Raw genomic sequence first — 19,157 nt, 5'->3', positions numbered from 1 at the left:
CTGTTTCTAACTAGCTAGAAGCAAACTAACTGCTAAGGAACCAGCAAGGGAAAATGAGAGGTATTCACAATAGTCTCTGGCTTGGATTACATGTATCTTGAAAGCACTAGCAGCAGATGCTTGTGGAAGTGATTATGCACTGGATCATACGCACATCCTTCTGGCTGCCAACATCACTTAGGCACATTTTGTAGCGTAGGAAAAATCCCCTCCAGTTTCCAGGAGAAGTGTGCACTGCAGAAGGCACCAAGAATCATGGTGTTTAAAGGAGCTCAGCAATTACTCTGCTGCTCCGGGGCCCAAGGCTGCAGGATCAAAACTTTACCCACAGGATTATGGATTGTAGCCTTTCAGGGATTTCAGCATTTTGCTATACTTTAATTTATAGACACAATAACACTTCTAGTGAGAAAAACACTCCTTTTTCTCTTATTGGCCAATGTTGGCTGTTGCTAATTAGGGCAGTTTTATGCAATTATGTAAATAGTAGTTCTAAAAGCTTTTTCTAAGTGATTTTATTCTGTCTAGCCTTTAGGCTGCAGATGTCATTATACAGCTTCACAGTCTATCCGACAGATCCTTAGATGCATACAGCAAATGGCTTTGGCGATGACTGAGCTATATCCCATGTGCTATTGTACTTTTTTATTTTAAAGAACTACAGTGGAAATGTTGGGATTTTTTCCCCAATCAATTCATTGGCATTCTCTGATTTTTTGGTATGGAGTCTCTTATCTCTTTGGTTCTGAGTTCAATTATCCTGGATTTTCATTCTTCCAAGCATCTCGTTCTTTCCCTCGGAAGGTGTTGCTGCCTTTTTTTTGCTACTGAAAGGCCAGTAGTCTTTCTCCTGATTTCACTGAGGATCCAGGAAAGTGGCAGTGACTGAGGCTCCTGCAGAGTGACTTGGCTTGTTGTGTGGACTCGCTACAGGTCAGCCCAGACAGAGGGATTTCATTTTTCATCTTTACTAGGCTTCAGAAGGCATCTGCCAAAATAGCTTATCTGGTTGTTTGAATCCACTGATACTGGTTGTGGATTTATTTTACAGTTGGCTGTCCAGATGCATAAACTGACATTACAACTACAAGGCTCCCATGTTAGAGCCAGAAACTCATTAAAAGCTGCCATTTATCACCTGCCTGGCCATTACATATGACAATATGATCTGCTGAAAGACAGGCAACCTGGTACATGGCTTCTTCAACCTTTTTTTTTCTTTTTTATCTACACAAAAAAAATAGGGCAGCTTGGGTCTACACTTTATGACAAAGGAAAAAAATTATCAGTGAGGAGTCCTTAACTTCTTCAAATATGCGATGCCATTCTTCACCTTTAGAAAGCGTTTTTTTCAGTCAAAATTTCTAATCAAAAAAAAAAAAAGCAAACCCTTCCCTCTCTTCTCTCCTAGTCCCAAATATCTTTTGCTATCTCTAGTGCTGCCTCCAGCAATGTATCTGAGTGCTCTCATTGAAGAGGGTATCTGGGAATTCATATTAGGGAGTAGTAGCATCTGTAAGAACAACCCTGGCTATAAAAATGCCCTGCTTTTCTGGGCTAGTTACCATGAAGTCAACCTAAAAACACAAGGGGGACCACATAAACCCTTTGGGGCAAGGAGTTTTGCTCTGTTTTACATCATCCTAGTGCAGGACTATTGCTTGCAGATGTTTTTTGCAGAGCATAAAATGCCAATTGGAGAAAATCAGAAGTAGTTCTGTGAAAATCTTGAGCACAGGGTTGAATTTATCTTTCCTAAAGATTTCCTAAAGATGAAGTAGACCTCCAACTGGACTCACCTCTTGTAAAATGTGGAACAGACAGTGGATTATTGCAGAGCTGAAGCACATGCTGCTGAGATGCAAAGAATGAATAAACAATGACTTAATGCCATTCCTGTTTCACAGAGAGCCATAAATATGGGGTAGAAGTTGCTGACTAAGGCACTAATTCAGCAGAGTGGTACAAATTAATCAGGAGGTAATGCCACTTTTATGGGGCAAAAAGGATATGGGAACAGACTGACAGAGCAAAGGGATGGGGCTGAGATCAATTGAATGGGAACAGACATCTTGGACTAACGCGGCCATTCCCAGCGCAACCAAATGCTATCAGTGAACTTACGTAAGTCATCTTTTACACAGAAGGGATGAGCAGTGGGAAGAATCTTTGCAAAGCTACAGTGCACTAACTACCAAAGAGAGGTGTCAGTAGGAATGTGCTTTGGAGACACTGGAAAGAGAGAGGAACCAAGCAGGAAGCATTGCAGTCCAGTCCATAACAGCACAGCCAGTATGCAGAGGACAGCAAAGATGCCTTCAAAGCCGGTGTGTGGACTTCCTCTGCACTGGGCCTGGTCACTGGGGCTTCATGAAAACTTCTCTGCAAAAGATTTTGAGCTTTCATGAAATTTTTCATCTGAATCAGGATGAAAAGTAAACGTCAAAAAATGCTGAAGATACCAGCCCAGACAAAACACTGGTTTTGAAATTGTGATTCATTTCAATTATTGTCTCTTTCCTTTGCAAACCTTTTCAGTTTGAATTAAGTAAAACTGACAAAATATCTTGCATTTTTTTTCCAGCTAGAAAGTAACAAAACTAAGGATGTTAGACATTTTCAAAATTGGCTTAAAAGCTTTTTAAATGCATGACATACTGCAACAAGCACTGACGGCGTTCAGCAGCACCCAGGACTCAACACCCATCTGACCTGGCCCTGCCCTCTGCAGCACAGGCCAGCTGGGTATCTCTTCACGCCAGGGCTGTTTCAGTGGGCAGTGCTGCCAAGGCAGCATGAAAGGGGTTTCGTCAGAAAGGAGCATCAGGCCTGGTTCTTCTTGTCAAACAGCTGTATGGATTTTTCCATCCAAAAAAATAGATATTTTCACCAAAATTGTGATTGTAAAGCCATACAGGCTCAAATTACAGCAGTTTGCACTTGCCTCCTTAAGGTAAATGTCAACTAAACCAGTGTCTTACATTTTTATTTCTGTCCAAGGGACATAAAGGCACAACTACTGTTTTATTCCTGTTTTGGTCATTGGTACCTGTGCTAATTAATTACAGTATTCCATTTGCTTCACTGGTAGGACTTTCTCTCCTGTTCCCCAGGATTTAGTGACTTTACAAAGCACACAGGGGGCTGTGAAGAATCAAGCCCTGTGTTCACAGAGCCGGTCAGATTCTTCTTGTGTCCTTGAAGGTGTACACCAAAGCCTGCCTGGAGCTGGCTGCATCAGTGATATGCAATCTCACAGCCCTGCCAAGGACAAATAACCCATTTATGTTGCTCTTGAGAAGTTTCTGGGGATTATTCTCTGTATCCCGAAAAGAAGTGAAACCTAATGTCCTGGGAAAGTGTGGTGTGGGGAAGGGAGGTCCCTGCCAGGTGGAGGTGGCTGCAGCCAGGCCCTGAGGGGGTTGGAGAAATCTGTCAAAGGCCGCTTTCCTTCCTATATCCTGCCAAGGAAAAAGGATCTTCTGAGAAGAGTCACATTCCACCAGCATTTGGCTGCCACCAGTTTTCATTTCACTATGTTTTTTCCACCTGTTTTTGAAGTGGAATATCCCAACCAGCAGAAATTTCTCCTGTCTGAAATGCAAACCTGAAAATTATGTGGGGGGCCATAAGGGGAATATGACACTGCTGCAAAGTGCCAAGGGTCTGTGTGATACCTGCTTCTCCCTGAAGGTGCCCTCTGAGCTTGGGAAGGAGGAAAGAATGGGACCAGGGAAACAGGAGCACTGTGGTATATAAGATCTTCAAGTTCCCCAGCAGCATTTGGGATAAATATTGAGTCCCTCCTGACCTAGCAAAGATCAGTGCCATCAGCGGGGAGGTGGTGCAGGATCACACCAGTAGCACCATTTGCACAGTCGGAGATCTCTATGCCATCCCTTCCCAGGGGAGCTGACAGATTTGCATAGATAAGGTGAGGGAGCCACAAATGCTAACTGGTGATAACATAATCACATGACTTAGTGATAACATAATCACATGACTTGGAGATAAAACGCAGCATGGTTGATGTAACTTCATGTACATAACTCCTGACAAGCTCTCACTCTTGCCTGTAGTTAAAAACCACAATTTATGAAGTCTGAGGCTTTCCCAGATGATCTGTACCATATCTTCACTGTTCCTTTCTATCAGAAAGCCTATAACAAATGTCTTACCTGTTTTATTCCTTGCTACAGTTTAAGCTGTAAGTTTAAGCATATCCACCAAGGAAATCTGGACAGGGAAGTTCTCTCCTGTTCTCTTTTTAGCAACCTTTCTGTTTTTGAAGAGAGTTATCATGTTTATCTTCAGTCTCTTCTTCCTCAGACTAAATGAGACTTTGTTGAATCTTACATCATAAATCATGTTTCCATAAAGTGGGACATATTTTTTACTTCTTTTTTTTTTTCTTCTATTTTTCCTTAATCTCTCTTTCCTTGTCTTCTCTCTATCTGATGCTTTACCTATCCCCACTCCTTTACCACAATCTGATTCTAACCTTAATTATTTTCTCCATCTATTTCATGACTTTGTAACAGGGCTAATTCTGGAATCCATGTTTGTTCTTATTCTGCTTTGCCTTCCTGCTTTTGCAAAGGATGATCTTAAAGTATTGTAACCTTATCTGCCTGCCTGGTTAAAGGAGAAAAGTGGACTGAGAGCAGCTTTACCAGGCAGGAGCTCCTAAGCTTGTGCACCAGCTTAGCAGCAGCTTGTCCTGCCCCAGGCAAGGCAGCTAACCTTGTTCTTGCTCTCAGTTTCTTGAGGGCTAGCGTGATTTTTAAAAATATGGTAGCTTATTGCAAGAAATATATATAAAAACCCACTAGCACCAGTCTGTAAATTTGAGCTAGGTTTTAAGGGGTCAAAGTCTCCTAAGCAGATCCCATTTTTCTGGTCAGAGGCAGTCTTTAGCTTTACTTTAAGGAACCACTACAGAAATGGAAAGTTTATGTCTAATTAGGGCTCACAGGCTTCACAGCTGCCATAAGCCAGAGGGACATAAACATGGAGCAGATTAAGTGTTGTTACATGTCTCACATCCATAAATCAGTATTGTCGGTCTTAACACTGAGTTCTTCCAAGCTGAGGGCTTCCATAGGCTGCTGGGATTCCTGTTTGTGGGGTTTTTGATGTCCACATACCAAACCAGATCATGGAGACATTGCTCCTTATTGGGCCTACGCACGTGTAGTGTCTCCTGAAACCATGCTAGTTTTTCCAGCCACAACTCTGCACATTTGAAAGGCAAAGTTAATGATTTTAAGTTACTCTAGAGATCTTTATTTATGTAACTGACTGCAAGATAATGGATTTGTACAAAAATTTTCCTTTTGTTCATTAAAAAAATACTGTGGAAGAAAACTCTGGGTCTGGATATTGTTCTGTGCAAAGGACAGATTGTTGACATTCCTGGGCAATTTTGCTCTCTGGCAAAGGAGTGCTTCTTATCAAGTACTCTGATGTACAAGTGCCTGAGGGCTTGTTCACATGGGAAAATCCAGTGGCATTATTCATACTTCTTCACTGCAGAATATGAGTACCCACATGGGAACTCAGCAAGGGTATAATTATTGTGCTCTAGAAAAGTCCGAAGAGCTTTTATATAATTTCTCCCCAAAAAGTTAGCAATGACACAGGTAACGCACTGCCCCAGAGAAAATGCATTTAGGGACATCAGAAAGGACTGCTTTGTACAAAAGCAACTCTTTGCTTGTGTGACAGCACATTTCCCTGCTTGAGATCCCCTTTTTTTTTTCACAAAGAACACTCTGTCTCTACTGTAAAAAAAAACCCTCATATGATGGAGAAACTAAAACAAACACCATGCATGTACTTATTCACACCCACCCACCCATTATTTTAATTATTGATAGAGTTTTGCTGCACTTACACTTTTCTTCTGTAAATGCATCCTCTGAGCATCACACTTAGATGCTATCTGAGCAGTGACTACAGCTCAGAAGGATGTGATGAATGCTGATGGAGAGGGGTAGCGCTGGCTCAGGAAAATAAGCAAGAACAGAACCCAAGTAATGTAAAGCAATTTAACACTTGAGAGGATATTAACAGGACGTGCTGCACCTGCAGCCATGAACTTCATTTGCATAGCAGAAAAGCAATCTCTGTGCTGTAAAAGTACAAGGTTAGGAGGGATGGCAGAGAGACTGGGATGTAGCCTTTGCAGTTCTGCCTTTTGTGTCTACTCTGCCCCTTGCAGTTCTCGCTGAGTGACCCGAAGCAGGCGGTACAACTCGGAGAGAGATTTCAAAGTCCTCTGGTGCCCGGTGGCACCTGTGTGCCCTGGCTGAGCACACTCCTGCACGGCTTGCTGCAGCTGCAGCTGCAGGGGCAGGGAAACCAGTGGTCCTCTGAGACTTGGGGAAAACCAGCGACGGAATATTTTGTCACAAATTACCTGCGGAAAGGAAGAAGAGCAGATTGTTGTGTTCCAGAAGCTACTAATGCCCTGCTGCTTCCCTGGGACTGTAGCAAAACGTCACCTGAATCCAAAATGCCTTCAGCCATTCGAAGAGGGAGGTATAGAAAAGGAGCATCCACAAAGGCTACACTCTAGCTAAGGGATGACCCTTCTTCTCAGGCTGCTCCTGCACTTCACAGATCTTATGAGTGGCTGGAGGAGCTGGGGTTGTTTAGTCTGGGGAAGAGGATGCTGAGGGAGGACCTTATTGTCCTCTTCAAGTACCTGAAAGGAAGTTGTAGCCAGGTAAGGGTCTGCCTCTACTCTCAAGTGACAAGTGATACAAGGGGAAATGGCCTCAAGTTGTGCCAGGGAAGGTTATATTGGGTACTAGGAAAAATTTCTTTGCCAGAATGGTTGTCAAGCATTGGAACAAGCTGCCCAGGGAATTAGATGAGTCACCATCCCAGGAGATATTTAAAAGATGATATGCACTAGAGACGTGATCTAGAGGTGGACTTGGCAGTGCTGGGTTAATGGTTGGACTTGATCATCTTAAAGGCCTTTTCCAACAGAAACAATTCCGTGATTCTGCGTAACAAGGGTGACAGGGTGGGAGGAACAGGTAAAAGGTCAACAAGCTACACGCCCCCAGCCTCTCTGTTGCACTAGTGCCACCAACACAAGCTGGGTGAGCTGTAAGACACCTTATCCCCGGGCCAAGAACCCCATGGACACCCCTTTCCACCGCACCCACACATTACATCTGTACAGTGGAGAATCACAACCCCTGCTTACACTCGGGCAGCCGCCCAACTTTCACAGAATCATAGAATCACTAAGGTTGAGAAAGACTTCGAACATCATTGAGTCCAAGTGTCAGTGCAGCACTGCCAAGTCCATCACTAAACCATGTCCCCAGGTGCAACATCTACAAGCTTTTTGAACATTTACAAGAACGGTGATTCCACCACTTCCCTGGGCAGTCTGTTCCAATGCTTGACCACCCTTTCAGAAATTTTTCCTCATGTTCAACCTAAACCCTCCCTGATGCAACTTGGTGTCATTTTGTCTTGCCCTACCGCTTGTTACTTGGGAGAAGAGGCCAACACCCATCTCACTGCAACCTCCTTTCAGGTAGTTGTAGAGAGCAATAAGATGTCCCTGAGCCTCCTTTTCTCCAGGCTAAATATCTCCAGCTCCCTCAGCCACTCCTTACAAGACGTGCTCCAGACCCTTCAGCAGTTCTGTTGCCCTTCTCTGGACATGTTCCAGCACCTCAATGTCTTTGTTGAAGTGAGGGGCCCAGAAATGAACACAGGATTTGAGGTACAACTCAAGGATGTGACATTACCATCAGTGGAGACAGAAGTGCTAATCCCCTACCCCTACTTACTCTGCTCTCCTGTCTGAGGCACTGGGCTAACACCTACAAAAACCATGGCAAATAAGCACTATATATAGTGAATATAAAGATCTGTTTGTGTGCCCCAAGACAAGACTTCTGAACAGGACTGGCACTTACGTGGACACATTTGAAAACCTGACTGTCTTCATCTCACCGTCTCCTCATACATACCATGGATTTTATAGTCAGTGTGATTTTAAAAGGAATGGATTCATAAAACAGCTGTGTCTACTCACTTGCAAGTTGTTATTGGCTCTCTGTGCTCCACATTTTCTGATTTTCAGATTGCATTTTGAAAAGCAATCAAAGAAATTACAGTCTTCATCTCCCGTGCAGTTCTGTTCCAGGATGTCCCTCATTTTGGGTTCAAAAAAGGCCATATCCACATCAATGGCCACCACCTGTGAATCAAAACATCCCATCAGATCTGGCACGGCACAGCCTCTGGGACAGGGCTGAGCAGGCATTCTTTGCTGCTTGCTTTTGGAAATGCTGAGCTGAGAGCATCTGCTGGCAGGATCACAAGGGCTTTATTTCACTTAACTGAGCCACACTAGCCTTATAAACACCACTTTTTAAACAAAAACAACCAATGCTTAGGACACCGGGAATGGAAAAATTGCTTGTGAACAAAATGCATCCCTGGGGTCAATTGGATTGATTTGCTTTAAAATGGAACTACCCAATCTGAAGACTGATTCACTTGCTGGTGAAGCATATTTAGATGGCACCTCAATCTCTTAATTGTGCAAGATGGTGCACAATTACCCATGGCCAGACAGTATCATTTACAGCTCCGCATTCAAACGAAACCCCTGACTTTGCCACTGTGGAAAGGAGATAGCTGCACCTGGTACAGCTCCTGCAAACCTGTCCTTGCATTCAGTGGGTTTGAGTCTGTTCAGCTGTAGAAGGAGATCCCTGACTTTGCTGAAAGCTGGGTCTGGCTTTGTCCAGTCTTCTTTGACACATTTGACACATTTATTGTGCACAGTTCTTGTTCTTATGGTCTAGAAATATGTCCTGTAACAGAGTCCAGCCAGAAGTTGGTCACAGCAGAAAAAACGAGTGAAAGGGGTCAGTCACTTTCCTCCCCCTGACATGAGGCTCTCAGAGCAGTGTGTACGCAGCACAAAGTGTTTGCAGAACTGCTGCCTGTGCTGAGGGTGAGACCTCTCTGGAAGCGAAGGGCTGTAGTCTCAGTTTCTGCCAGTGCCACTCCAGCCATGAATGCTTCATTAAAGAAATCACAGCAATAAAGAGGGAAAGAAAGGAATCCAGTAAGGGGATGGCAGCTGCCTGACGTGAGCCAAGCTGTGGGTGACCACAGGGAAGGCGACCTCTCTCCAGCGTCGTGGATGTGCAGCCAGCTGCATTTCACACTTGGCAGTCAGGATCAGGGATGTTCCCCTGCAGCATCTGACACACATTCTCGTAGGAGAAAATGTCTGGGACCTGGGCAAAGCAGAGTTACTTGGGCTCAAATGGTAGTTTTATTTTTAAGATTCAACCTCCCAAGTAACAGGAGAAGATGAACTGTCTGACTGGAATAGCAACTGGATCAACCCCAGGAACTAATGATGTCTGGTTTGGTAGAAGGCCAAATAAACCTTCCACAGGCAAAATAAAGAACATGGTCTAATCTTCATTTTTTACTACTCCTTTTTCCATAGGGAAAAATCTTACAGAGATGAGGCATATCTTAAAAACATAAGTGTTTTTAAGCTTTTTGGAGAGCTTTATAATGATGATGTAGCCTAAGGAATTTCACATTTGGGCAGGCAAATCTTTTGTTGTTGTTGTTGTTTTTCTTCACTTCCTTAAGCTTTCTGTGACTTTGCTGCTCAGTTCTTTGGAGAAGAGACAGTGAAAGCAGTGCAGGGTTTCCCCAGTCCCAGCATCACTGCATCACCTCCCAGGCGGGGTCTTTGCCAGAACTGAGCACATTTGACAATCTGATCCATTGCTCCACTAGGAAAATCAGCCCAGTTCCCAAATATGTGGCTGCCAAAGCGTTCAGTGGCTTCACTGAAATTCATCTTTTACGAAAGTGTGTGGGCTTCCAGCTAGACTCTGTAAAGACATACCTGGGTGATACTCTGCCTATAAACAGCTACATTTTGGTGGGGTTTGCTGCGATCATAGTTGATGAAAAAAGTACCTAAGAAAATACAGGAAGGACCCAAATTGGCTCATGACCTGATTTAAAATCATGTTTAAGGTGCTGTAATCTTTCCAGTTTTCTCTGAAGTATTGGTGAAAGAGGAAGCTCTCTCCCAGAGCACTGTGCATTCACCCAAACCTCCTTCTGACTGCGTACCTTATGTGGCTCCATGGCAGCTTAAAATTCTTCTGGATGATCTAGCAGACAGCTCCTCTCTGTGCTGCAGGAGAGCATGTGAAGGCTGGGGACTTATCCCCACCACATGAAAATAATCCTCAAAGTAAAACTATTGCATTCCAGGCACATTTCTTTGGGCATTAGAAGTCTCATTACTCCAATGAGGAATAGTGGTACTATTACAAGGTTTTTTCTCTCCTATACAAGAAACCAGCAAGTGAAAAAATTGCTTAAAACAAACATAAGGGACAAAAAAGAGGCTGCCTTGCCGTGTTCCCATTCTGGAACTGGTTGGTCACTGGAAGATCCTGGCAAAGCAAGCCTCACTGAAAGGACTCATAAGAGAAGACACATCCGGTATTCATCCCCTTTCCCTAAATTTAATGTTTTTGTGTAAGTAGGTTGTAAAACAGATGCTCTGGCGTGTGCTCAGCCACAGGCAGCCACAGCCCTGAGTAACTGAGGAAGATGGGCATTGAGGAATTCCTGCTTTGCCTAAATAGTGGTACAGCTTTCTTTAGTTTCTTGCTGTAGCTCCTCACCCATTCCCTCTTCAGCTGCTGTATTGCACCTGAATAAACAGTGGAAGGGAGGGAAGGGTGAAGGGAAACACTCTAATTGCTCTTAATGACTGTATGTTTAGGCAATGTTTGTCTAGTACTCTGAAGATACAAGTGTTACACTAACACTCAGTGAGTACTAAAAACAGTATTAAAGTTCCTGAAAATGCTTTTTATTCACTCAGAGTGCAGAAACTCCACTGACGACACTGCAAACTGGGACCCTAGTTCAAACACTTACTGCATGGTGCCCCCAATCTGTAGACAAAATTCCAACCAAAACCAGAGGAATTTCTGTCCACAGAATGAATGTGAGCTGCACCACTACTCAGAAAATATGCATAGCTATTCAGGTCTGAGTTACAGCTGCACAATGAAAAGTCAAAGAGTGACAGTAGCAGGGAGTTTCATGTCACTGTCCTTGCATAGTTTCCAGACAGATAAGCTGAACACTGAAGCACAAATGTGCGTGTTTGGACATGGGGAGTTACCCTTGTGTCAGACCACGAATTCAGCCTGAGCTTTTAAATTCATACAGTTTTTTCCTTTCAGCATCACTACCAGAAATATGACTCAAATTACAGCTTCATTTAGAGCTTTTGAGATCCCCTTGCCTCAAGGAGGCATGCCTCACCCCATCCGAGGGACCTTGCACCAATGCCTTTGAAGAAGTGAAACAAAACAGAAGTGAGCAAGAAGTTTTCAAAAGAAGCAGGAGGATTTAGTGCTCCAAAAATGTGGCTGTACACATTACAAAGAGGAAAAGCAGTAGAGAATCTCCCCTGATGCTTGTAAATTCACTGGCTTTGCAAAAACTTAGCCAGAAGCTGTACAAGGAGGGGAGTGTCATTTTTACATGGTTGTCTTCAGACTAGAATTTGATCTCAAATTCCTGGAACACCACCCCAAACACCTAACTTACCGTGAGATCGTGCCTGATAGCGAAGTTTTCTGGTTTGATGTCACACAGGTGAAATCGGTGAGAGAAATCATTATCAAAATGCTGCACCATGTCCAGAAAGCTGAGTGCAATATCAGTGATGGCTCTCACCCTGCTTCTGTGTCCAGTAAGGGAGGGGCTGATCACGTTTTCCAAGGGAAAAAGAGTTTTGTGCCAGGCATGTCCAGCTGTGAGATACTCCACAGCATAAAAGTGTCCACAAGAGCCAATAATTCGTAGCACGTGTTTGCTGAGGTCCTGCAGCAAACTGAAGTAGATATATTCTTCCTGCTGGAGCAAGGACCACATGCTGGCCACCTGTGCTTTCCAACGTGGTCCCTTCTTCCTTGTCCACAGGGGCCCCATGGTATTGTTAGACAGTTCTAGCCCCAGGGCATTTTTGACCTCCAAAGCTACCATAAGCAGAAACTCTGTTTCAGGGATATCCTGTGTTTCCACCTCCTCTAGCATACTGAGGTGCTGGTAGCTGGAAAAGATCTCTTTTTTGGATTTCAGTATGATGGGCTGGCCTCTCCAATCAGCCTGAATGACCTTCTTACCTCTATCATAGTAAAGGCAGTGTTTGTACACCAGCTTCTGTGCCACGCACAGGTCTTCACAGAGGTCCCCAGTCAGGGCTCCGCTGCTGTAGTCGAGGCACTGGAGTGAAAGAGCAGAATATTCATAGTAGAGCCATGCTCCCGTGGACCACGTAAAAGAAAGACAAATAATGAGCAACAGTCCTAAGCTCGAGAGGTTTGCAGCAGCCATGGAACTGCAAACACACACCTACAACCAGTGAGTCATCCAGTGGTTTTTCAGAGTTCCCTAGAGATCTATTACTAGGGGAGTTCTGCTTCAAAACAGGGGTTCTGAGGATAGTAAAGGACAGGCTTTTCAGGGGCTAGGAAAGGGACTGGATGACTTGTTAATCTGAAATTTTTTACACATATGAGTTCAGTGAGACAAACTTGAAACACTTGTGGCTCTGTTGTGTGAGATGATGGGTTATAACACTTTAAGGCTCAGAGTAATGCAGGACTTCTCTGGAAGGTTCAGGGCAGCATAACTTAGACATCACCACTTAAACTACAGCAAAATCCATGGGTAGCTGGATTTCTGGAACATTCCACAGCTCTGCAGGTTTCAGCCTTACACTCAACATGCCCTGAAGGAAGATCTGATAACCTCCTCCTGTACTACCAGAAAACATAGAGGTTGCATTCAATGCCTTTTGGACCAAGAACTTTCAGAATTTTTGAATATGCAAATGCTGCAGAACACAATGACTTTTCAGGTGTTATATGTAGTTATCAGAAGTGACATTTTAATATTAATTGCTTCAATACTTAATTTTTTTTAAACTGGAATGAAATCAGGCCTTGGAAGCAAGAGAACTGTTGCTTGACAGTTTAGTGGTCAATGCAAATTAGTGAAAGAACTGCAAGGATTCCCTCACCAGTCCTTCTCTCAAGCCATAATAATTTCCATAATATAATTTCCAAAAGCCAAGGCAGTTGATATATTCCTATGGGCATTCAGAAGTGCAGGTGTAGGGACTGCTTTGGGATGCTCAGTAGAGGGGACGATCAGAGGTCTCTGGTAGAAGGGGAATAGAAGAGGTGGTGTAGAAAGCCAAACATCTGTGAGGCAGCTTGACAGTGTCATCCACCTCCATTGCTTTCTGGCATTTGAACCTTGATTTAAACAAGCTGGCAGATCCCCCTGCATGTTCAGGACTTGCAGCAGCTGCCTGAGCCTCACCTCACTTGTGACTGGCTGTTACACACACAAGGAACGTGACCATCGCATTCAAGTAATGTATTTTCTCAGGTGTGTACACCAGAGGAATATGTTCTGATGCCAAGCAGCATTTAGAGTCCAGCCTTAGACAACACACTGGGGAATGGGTGGAGGATTAAGTCCAAAATCCAAGAATGGTGATCAATTGACTGAAACAGCTCACTGAGAGCAGTTCAGAGAGACATAAAATTAATTTATTTACATTGTGATGTTCTCACAGCTGAAGTGACAACATGCAATGCCAGCAAGGAGTGTCTTGCACGATTGTCTGGACACTGAGTCCATGCATGTATGAAACACACACACACATCTGCATCCTCATCAGGATGGCCAAGGAGATTCACTGGACTGTCTGCAGGCTTCAGAGCCTGCAGATCAATATTCTTGCTTTTGAAAATCTGCCCCTATGAATGTAATACAGTTTTACCCTACCTTTTAAAGTAGAAAACGTAGTTTTTTCAACAAAATCTAGGTTAGCAGTTCTTACCATCCAGATCTCTAAGTATTTTTTGAAAGAAAATTACAAACAGAAGGAATTTTTTGGGTCTTCTTTGGATTGTAAGTATAAGCACATTTAAAACTCTATTGACAGACCACAGTCTCATTCTCTTCTGCTACAGTAAGAGAAGATAGGGCTTAGTCATGTCATTGGGTTCACATGGGTGAGCACTTGCCCCTGTGGACTATTTTTCTGTGGTTCACTCTCAGAGGATCCACATGCATGGACTTCTGGCATCTAGAACACATGACCATGACCTGTAGCCAAACATGGCAAGGTGTAGCTTATTTTCCTGTGTTGACATCACATCATTCTTAATGGCATTAGGGAGGAAAAGTAGTTGTGGAAAAAGCAGACTCAGATTTCACAGACAGGAGACAGATCCTTTTTGAACCTGGTTGCTGTTTAGGACTTGTCTGCTGTTTTTTTTCAGTTTAAGCTGTAAATATTTGATTGTTAACCTAGTATCTGACAAACAGTGTCTGAATCATATTCTTCTTACAATGAACTTGTGCAGTGTTTTGCAAACTGGGATCTGTGGAAGAGGCCTTGACCAAAGAGCTCATGGTCTCACAGTGATGAAACACAGATCAGCCTTCCAGAAGTGCATTCTCAGCTGGTCATCAAGGCAAGGAAGGCTTTCAAAAAGGCTTGCTCAAGGAAACAATCAAGAAGATTGAACCATTTCCCATCAGGCTTTGAGGCACAGTCTGCATTGGTAGTTCATCTTGAAGCAATTATTTGACCCTTACATCCATTCCAAAGTCACAGTTTTACAGGACAATCTTCCATCATATTGGCATGGCTTGTACTATTGTGCTCCCCAGTGTACGAGCTTGCATTTTACAGTATTAAAGCACAAATTTGGTGCTTTGGACTGAAAACATTTAACCAGGTAATACAGATTACCCTGCCATGACAAGACGAACCATTTATTATTTACCAACCCAGGAACTTTTGCACTAACTGCAGACCTCGCTATGCAAGACTGTCTATCATCCTGCTGATAAAAGGAAGAATCAATTCCCCAAAGAAATCTTTCAGAAATGGTCCTCCACACTGCCATCCCTGTCTTAATGACTGAATTTTGAGATCTGTTGATGAGACAGCTTTAAATCAACCTAATGATCGACCTTTGAAGGCCACAGATTCTTCTTTATGTGCCAGATTCTTAAAACTAAAATATGACAGTGATACTAAGCCAAAAGCCTTATAAAGAAGCAGCTGTACTACACAAAAACGCAAACACAAGCATGGTTCAGACTTGCTCATATGTTTCTTGTTAAAATTAGCTACATAATTTTTGAAGTCCTCAGTGCACTTATCAAGATAAGTTTAAAAAGCTGGGTTTAAATTAATGTAAAAGATTAAATTAATGTAAACCTTGCTAAGGATTTATATAAATTTAAGTAACTCACTGTACTGCCATCAGTGGCCTGAGACTGATGTTTTGCCTTGTTAGCTACTACTTCTATGTAAATGCAATACAGAGCCAGGTTTGGAAGGCATCAAAATGAATTGATTTCTCCAGAGGCAACAGAAATTGATTGCTATGATTTAGTGTGTTCTGTGTAAATGAAGATGAGACTGGAATTAGGAAAGAGGAAGAGGGATTCTTTTTGAGAGTTAAAGTTAGTCCCTGCAAATTGCCCAATGCTATTTCAGCCTTCTCAGTGCAGTACACATCTGCACAGATGGATATCTTACTCAGAATAAGAAAATAAAACCTTCAGAAATGCCACTTGCAAGGGTATTTTCACCCACTTCCTCAAAATAGCTCATCTCCTACTGACAGATGAATAGTAAAAGATTTTTGCTTAATGGAAGATGTGAGACTCAAGCTATCAGGTTGTTTGTTTCATTGCTCAGTTGCACTTTCTGTAACTGTGAAACTCATGCTGTGCTCAGAAGATGTAGGAAGACTTATTTTGGGGCTGATGAAGATGAGCTCATTTTCTATATTCCATTAGAAGGACAATTCCTTTCTAACGTCATCTGGGAAAACTGTTGCTTACAAACCTTACCGATAGTACTGATTCTTCACTTACAGATGAGCACAGCAACTTCAGCCACTCTTCCTCTGGAAGGAGGGTCTGAAACTGAGCTACCTCTCAGTGATAGAGACAACTTTCCAAGCTTGCGGCTGAAATCTGATCCCTGGGCTTTTGAAGCCTTGCCTGACGCTTTCCAAACTGAAGAACAGCAACAAGTCTCTGTCCATCTGTTTATTGGTGAATGTGATGGCGAGGACCTGGACCTCCCTGAACCTGATGGCTCCGTGCACCTCCATATATCAGTGTTCTTCCCAAGCACGTAAGGATGAGGCAGGAATCATTCCTTCAGCTGCAAACCTGAGCTCAGCCCCACCTCAGTCTGGCTCCTGAGGTAAAGAACCTGGAGCACACTGCCATTAAAAACACGCTGTCAGGACCGCTGCCTACACTTGCTTTTCCTTTATTATACAGAATTAAGGAAAATCTATGATCAGTTTTTGCTTCCTTGCAGTAATAGATTATTTAATTCCCACTAGGATTCCTCCCTTCCCAGCTAACCACCGGCATTACAGATACCTTAACTAAGAAACAAAATTAACTAAAAGCATTAACCCACGCTGCTCCTCTTCTCAAAGTGTTTCCTACACAATCCTAAATCTGTTCCTTATTATTTTAAGGGAAATTTCAATGAATATTCGCAAATCCTTTCTTGAATTTTAACCACTTCTTACACACCAGCCCCCTCCAGACATAAAGGAGGCGATACATGCTGCCTGGCACTTCTGAAAAGACGACTTTTGTCCAAACAGCTTTTCGGCTAAAAACAAACAAAACCCCCCAACACCCGGAGGAAGGCTTTCCTCCGCTTCGGAGCATTCGGCTCTCCGAGCTGCCCTTCCCGAAGCGCTTGGGCACCGCACCCGCACCCCACGCCCGGGAGCCGGCCCGCCGCCTGCACCTGACCTCGCCCCGGGAAGGGAGGCAGGCAGGGAGGGAAGGAGGGAGGGAGGTAGGGAGGCAGCCGCCCGCCCGTGCGCACCGGGAGGCGCCGGCGATGCGGCACCTCCGGCGGCCGGAGCCGGGCAGGGCACCCCGGAGAGCAGCCCCGACGGACCGCCCGCGCCTCGTCCTGCCGGGCAGCTCCCGGGAGATGCCCCGCGTCCCGCCGGGGCACGTACCAGCCTGGCCAGGATCCGGTGGCTTTTCTCGTCCGTGCAGCGCTCGGAGAAGACGCTCCTGTGGAGGAGGAACAGCGCAGCGCTCACCACCACCCAGCAGGCAGCCCAGAGGAGGAGCAGCAGCAGGGCGCATCGCCGCCAGATTTTGAGCCGCAGCCGCTTTAAGCCCGGGATGCCCCTCATCGCCGCGCCGGGGCTGGGCTGGGGCGGCCGCTTCAGCTGCGGCGGCCCCGAGCGAGCGGCGGCGGGGCCGGGGGAGCCGCGCTGCGCCCCCCGCACGCCCGTCCCACTCCCGCCGGCGCTCGGCGCCCGCAGCCCCCGCCGGGCTGCCCCGCTCCCGCTCCCGCCCCCTCCCCGGGCCGGGGCTGCCCTGGCGGAGCCCGGAGCGCCCCTTTTGAATTTAAGCCACGTAGTTCCGCCGGCTTTTGTCTGCGCTCCCCTGTGCCAAGCGGCCCCTGCAGCCACTTGGCGGCTGCTGCCCGCGCCCCCCGCCTCTCCTCTGCGAGTTTCTCACCCGAGAATAAAAGGGGTTTGAAGGGTGATGGATGCTGCTGTGGAAACCCTTTGCCGTCCAGGCGGCTGCTCGATACTTTGAAAGAGGCAGCCTGGAGACTGACAGGTACCTCTGGTGAAAGCTTCGTCTCCCGACAAATGGGGAAAGGAAAAAAAAAAAGGGTTGTAATTTATTCTGGAGTAACTTCTCCCGTTTTATCCGCCCGGAGATAATGGAGGAAGAGAGAGAAGCGACTCAGATGCCCTTTCAGTAACGCAGCCCCCAGCGCCCCCACGGTGGGTCGCCCCTTGGCTCCCCAGCAGCTCCCCCAGCCCCCGGTCGCGGGGCGCAGGCTGGCCCCTGCCCGGCACCCCCGTGTCCTGCCTCCCTCGGCGGCGGCGGACAACACCAGCCGAGCGGCCACGTCGGATACGTTGCCAAAACGGGCAGGGTGTACTGGGTCCGAGGATGCTGGCGTCGATAGATTGTCTCCCTGCCCTCTCATTGTCTCCCTGGCACCTGCGGCTGTGTCCCTGATACGGTGTGGTCAGCTCCACGGGACAGCCTCTGATACATCTGACTTCGTTAACGTTTCTGAGGGGTCAAAGACTCAGACGTGTGTTCCTGTGCAGCAAGGAAGATCCTGGCATCCTTTCCTCACTCCAGGTGCAGATGTTCACTGTCTTTGTTCAGAGAGTTCGGTTCAGTGATATATGTTCTTAGCATCATGTCTAACTTAATGAGAAATACTTCCTTGACAAGTCTTTAAAAAGAAAGATGTCTCTATTGACATGATCGAATTTTACCTCTCAGAACAGCAAGGGAAGAACACAGGTGCAGCAAACTTGCTGTTATCCACACCTTTTACATGATCAGTGCAGTTCTCCTCTACCTGGCAGAGCAGGGCTTGAAATTGAGCTTCTAAGTAGATGGTGGACTGTGGAAGAAAAGAAACAGAAAGATAGAAATATTGCTGGACATACTCCAGCTTTCCTTTCTAGAGACTGTCAGTGGGGAGGGAGATCCAAGAAGAGCAAAACTACTTTCATCTCCAAAGAGTCTCAGAAGCAGAATCATCATTAGCCACATCTTCTATCAGTGTTTTTCTTGATTTCTCCACCATCTCACTTCTTCACCTGCTGAGGCTGACTTTTCAAATTTTCTTTTTCTTTCCCCTGATCCTTTTACTGAGAAGCTTACTTTTGAGGCACTGGCGATGCAGTCTGTTTCTTGGGAATGTGGCAAGCAGCGAAGACCAAGGAGGCAGCTAGGAACTAAAACATTTTAATCCCGTTTCTCAGTCTGATACAAAATGTTTTCAGAAGCTGTCTCTGACCATCTTGGGATGCTCTTTGAACATTTCTAGGACAATAAGTGGACGAGGAGGAGTGTTGTTCAGCCATTCCTCTGTAGGAGTACCAGCTAGGCTTGAACACAGCCAACCTTCACCAGTGACTGCTGCCACCTAGGAGACAAAACTGCAGATCTGCCATACTGATATCTGGAACAATCCTGAG

General features: G+C 45.1%; 1 protein-coding gene across 1 annotated transcript; it reads right to left on the bottom strand.

Annotated features, from left to right (window-relative positions):
• Window positions 1–5,256: 5,256 nt before the first annotated feature.
• On the bottom strand, window positions 5,257–17,408 carry DIPK1C (divergent protein kinase domain 1C). The gene is made up of 4 exons (XM_048289456.1): window positions 17,148–17,408; window positions 11,656–12,333; window positions 8,069–8,233; window positions 5,257–6,421 (listed from the first exon to the last, which is right to left on the bottom strand). Exons 1-4 carry the CDS (start codon window positions 17,328–17,330, stop codon window positions 6,206–6,208), a joined length of 1,242 nt encoding a protein of 413 aa, XP_048145413.1. The 5' UTR covers window positions 17,331–17,408; the 3' UTR covers window positions 5,257–6,205.
• Window positions 17,409–19,157: the final 1,749 nt, after the last annotated feature.

The sequence above is a fragment of the Corvus hawaiiensis genome, chromosome 30, assembly GCF_020740725.1.
Source record: "Corvus hawaiiensis isolate bCorHaw1 chromosome 30, bCorHaw1.pri.cur, whole genome shotgun sequence".
Taxonomy (NCBI): domain Eukaryota; kingdom Metazoa; phylum Chordata; class Aves; order Passeriformes; family Corvidae; genus Corvus; species Corvus hawaiiensis.
The sequence above is the reverse complement of the archived record's forward strand: the minus strand, read 5'-3'. Positions and strand labels throughout refer to the sequence as shown.

Excerpts from the sequence above, each read along its gene's own strand:
- DIPK1C (XM_048289456.1), bottom strand. The coding sequence starts at position 17,330 with ATGAGGGGCATCCCGGGCTTAAAGCGGCTGCGGCTCAAAATCTGGCGG. Across the intron at positions 12,334-17,147 it reads ACCGGATCCTGGCCAGGCTG|TGCCTCGACTACAGCAGCGG; the intron begins GTACGTGCCCCG and ends CTTTCACTCCAG. Across the intron at positions 8,234-11,655 it reads CTATCAGGCACGATCTCACG|GTGGTGGCCATTGATGTGGA; the intron begins GTAAGTTAGGTG and ends TTTGATTCACAG.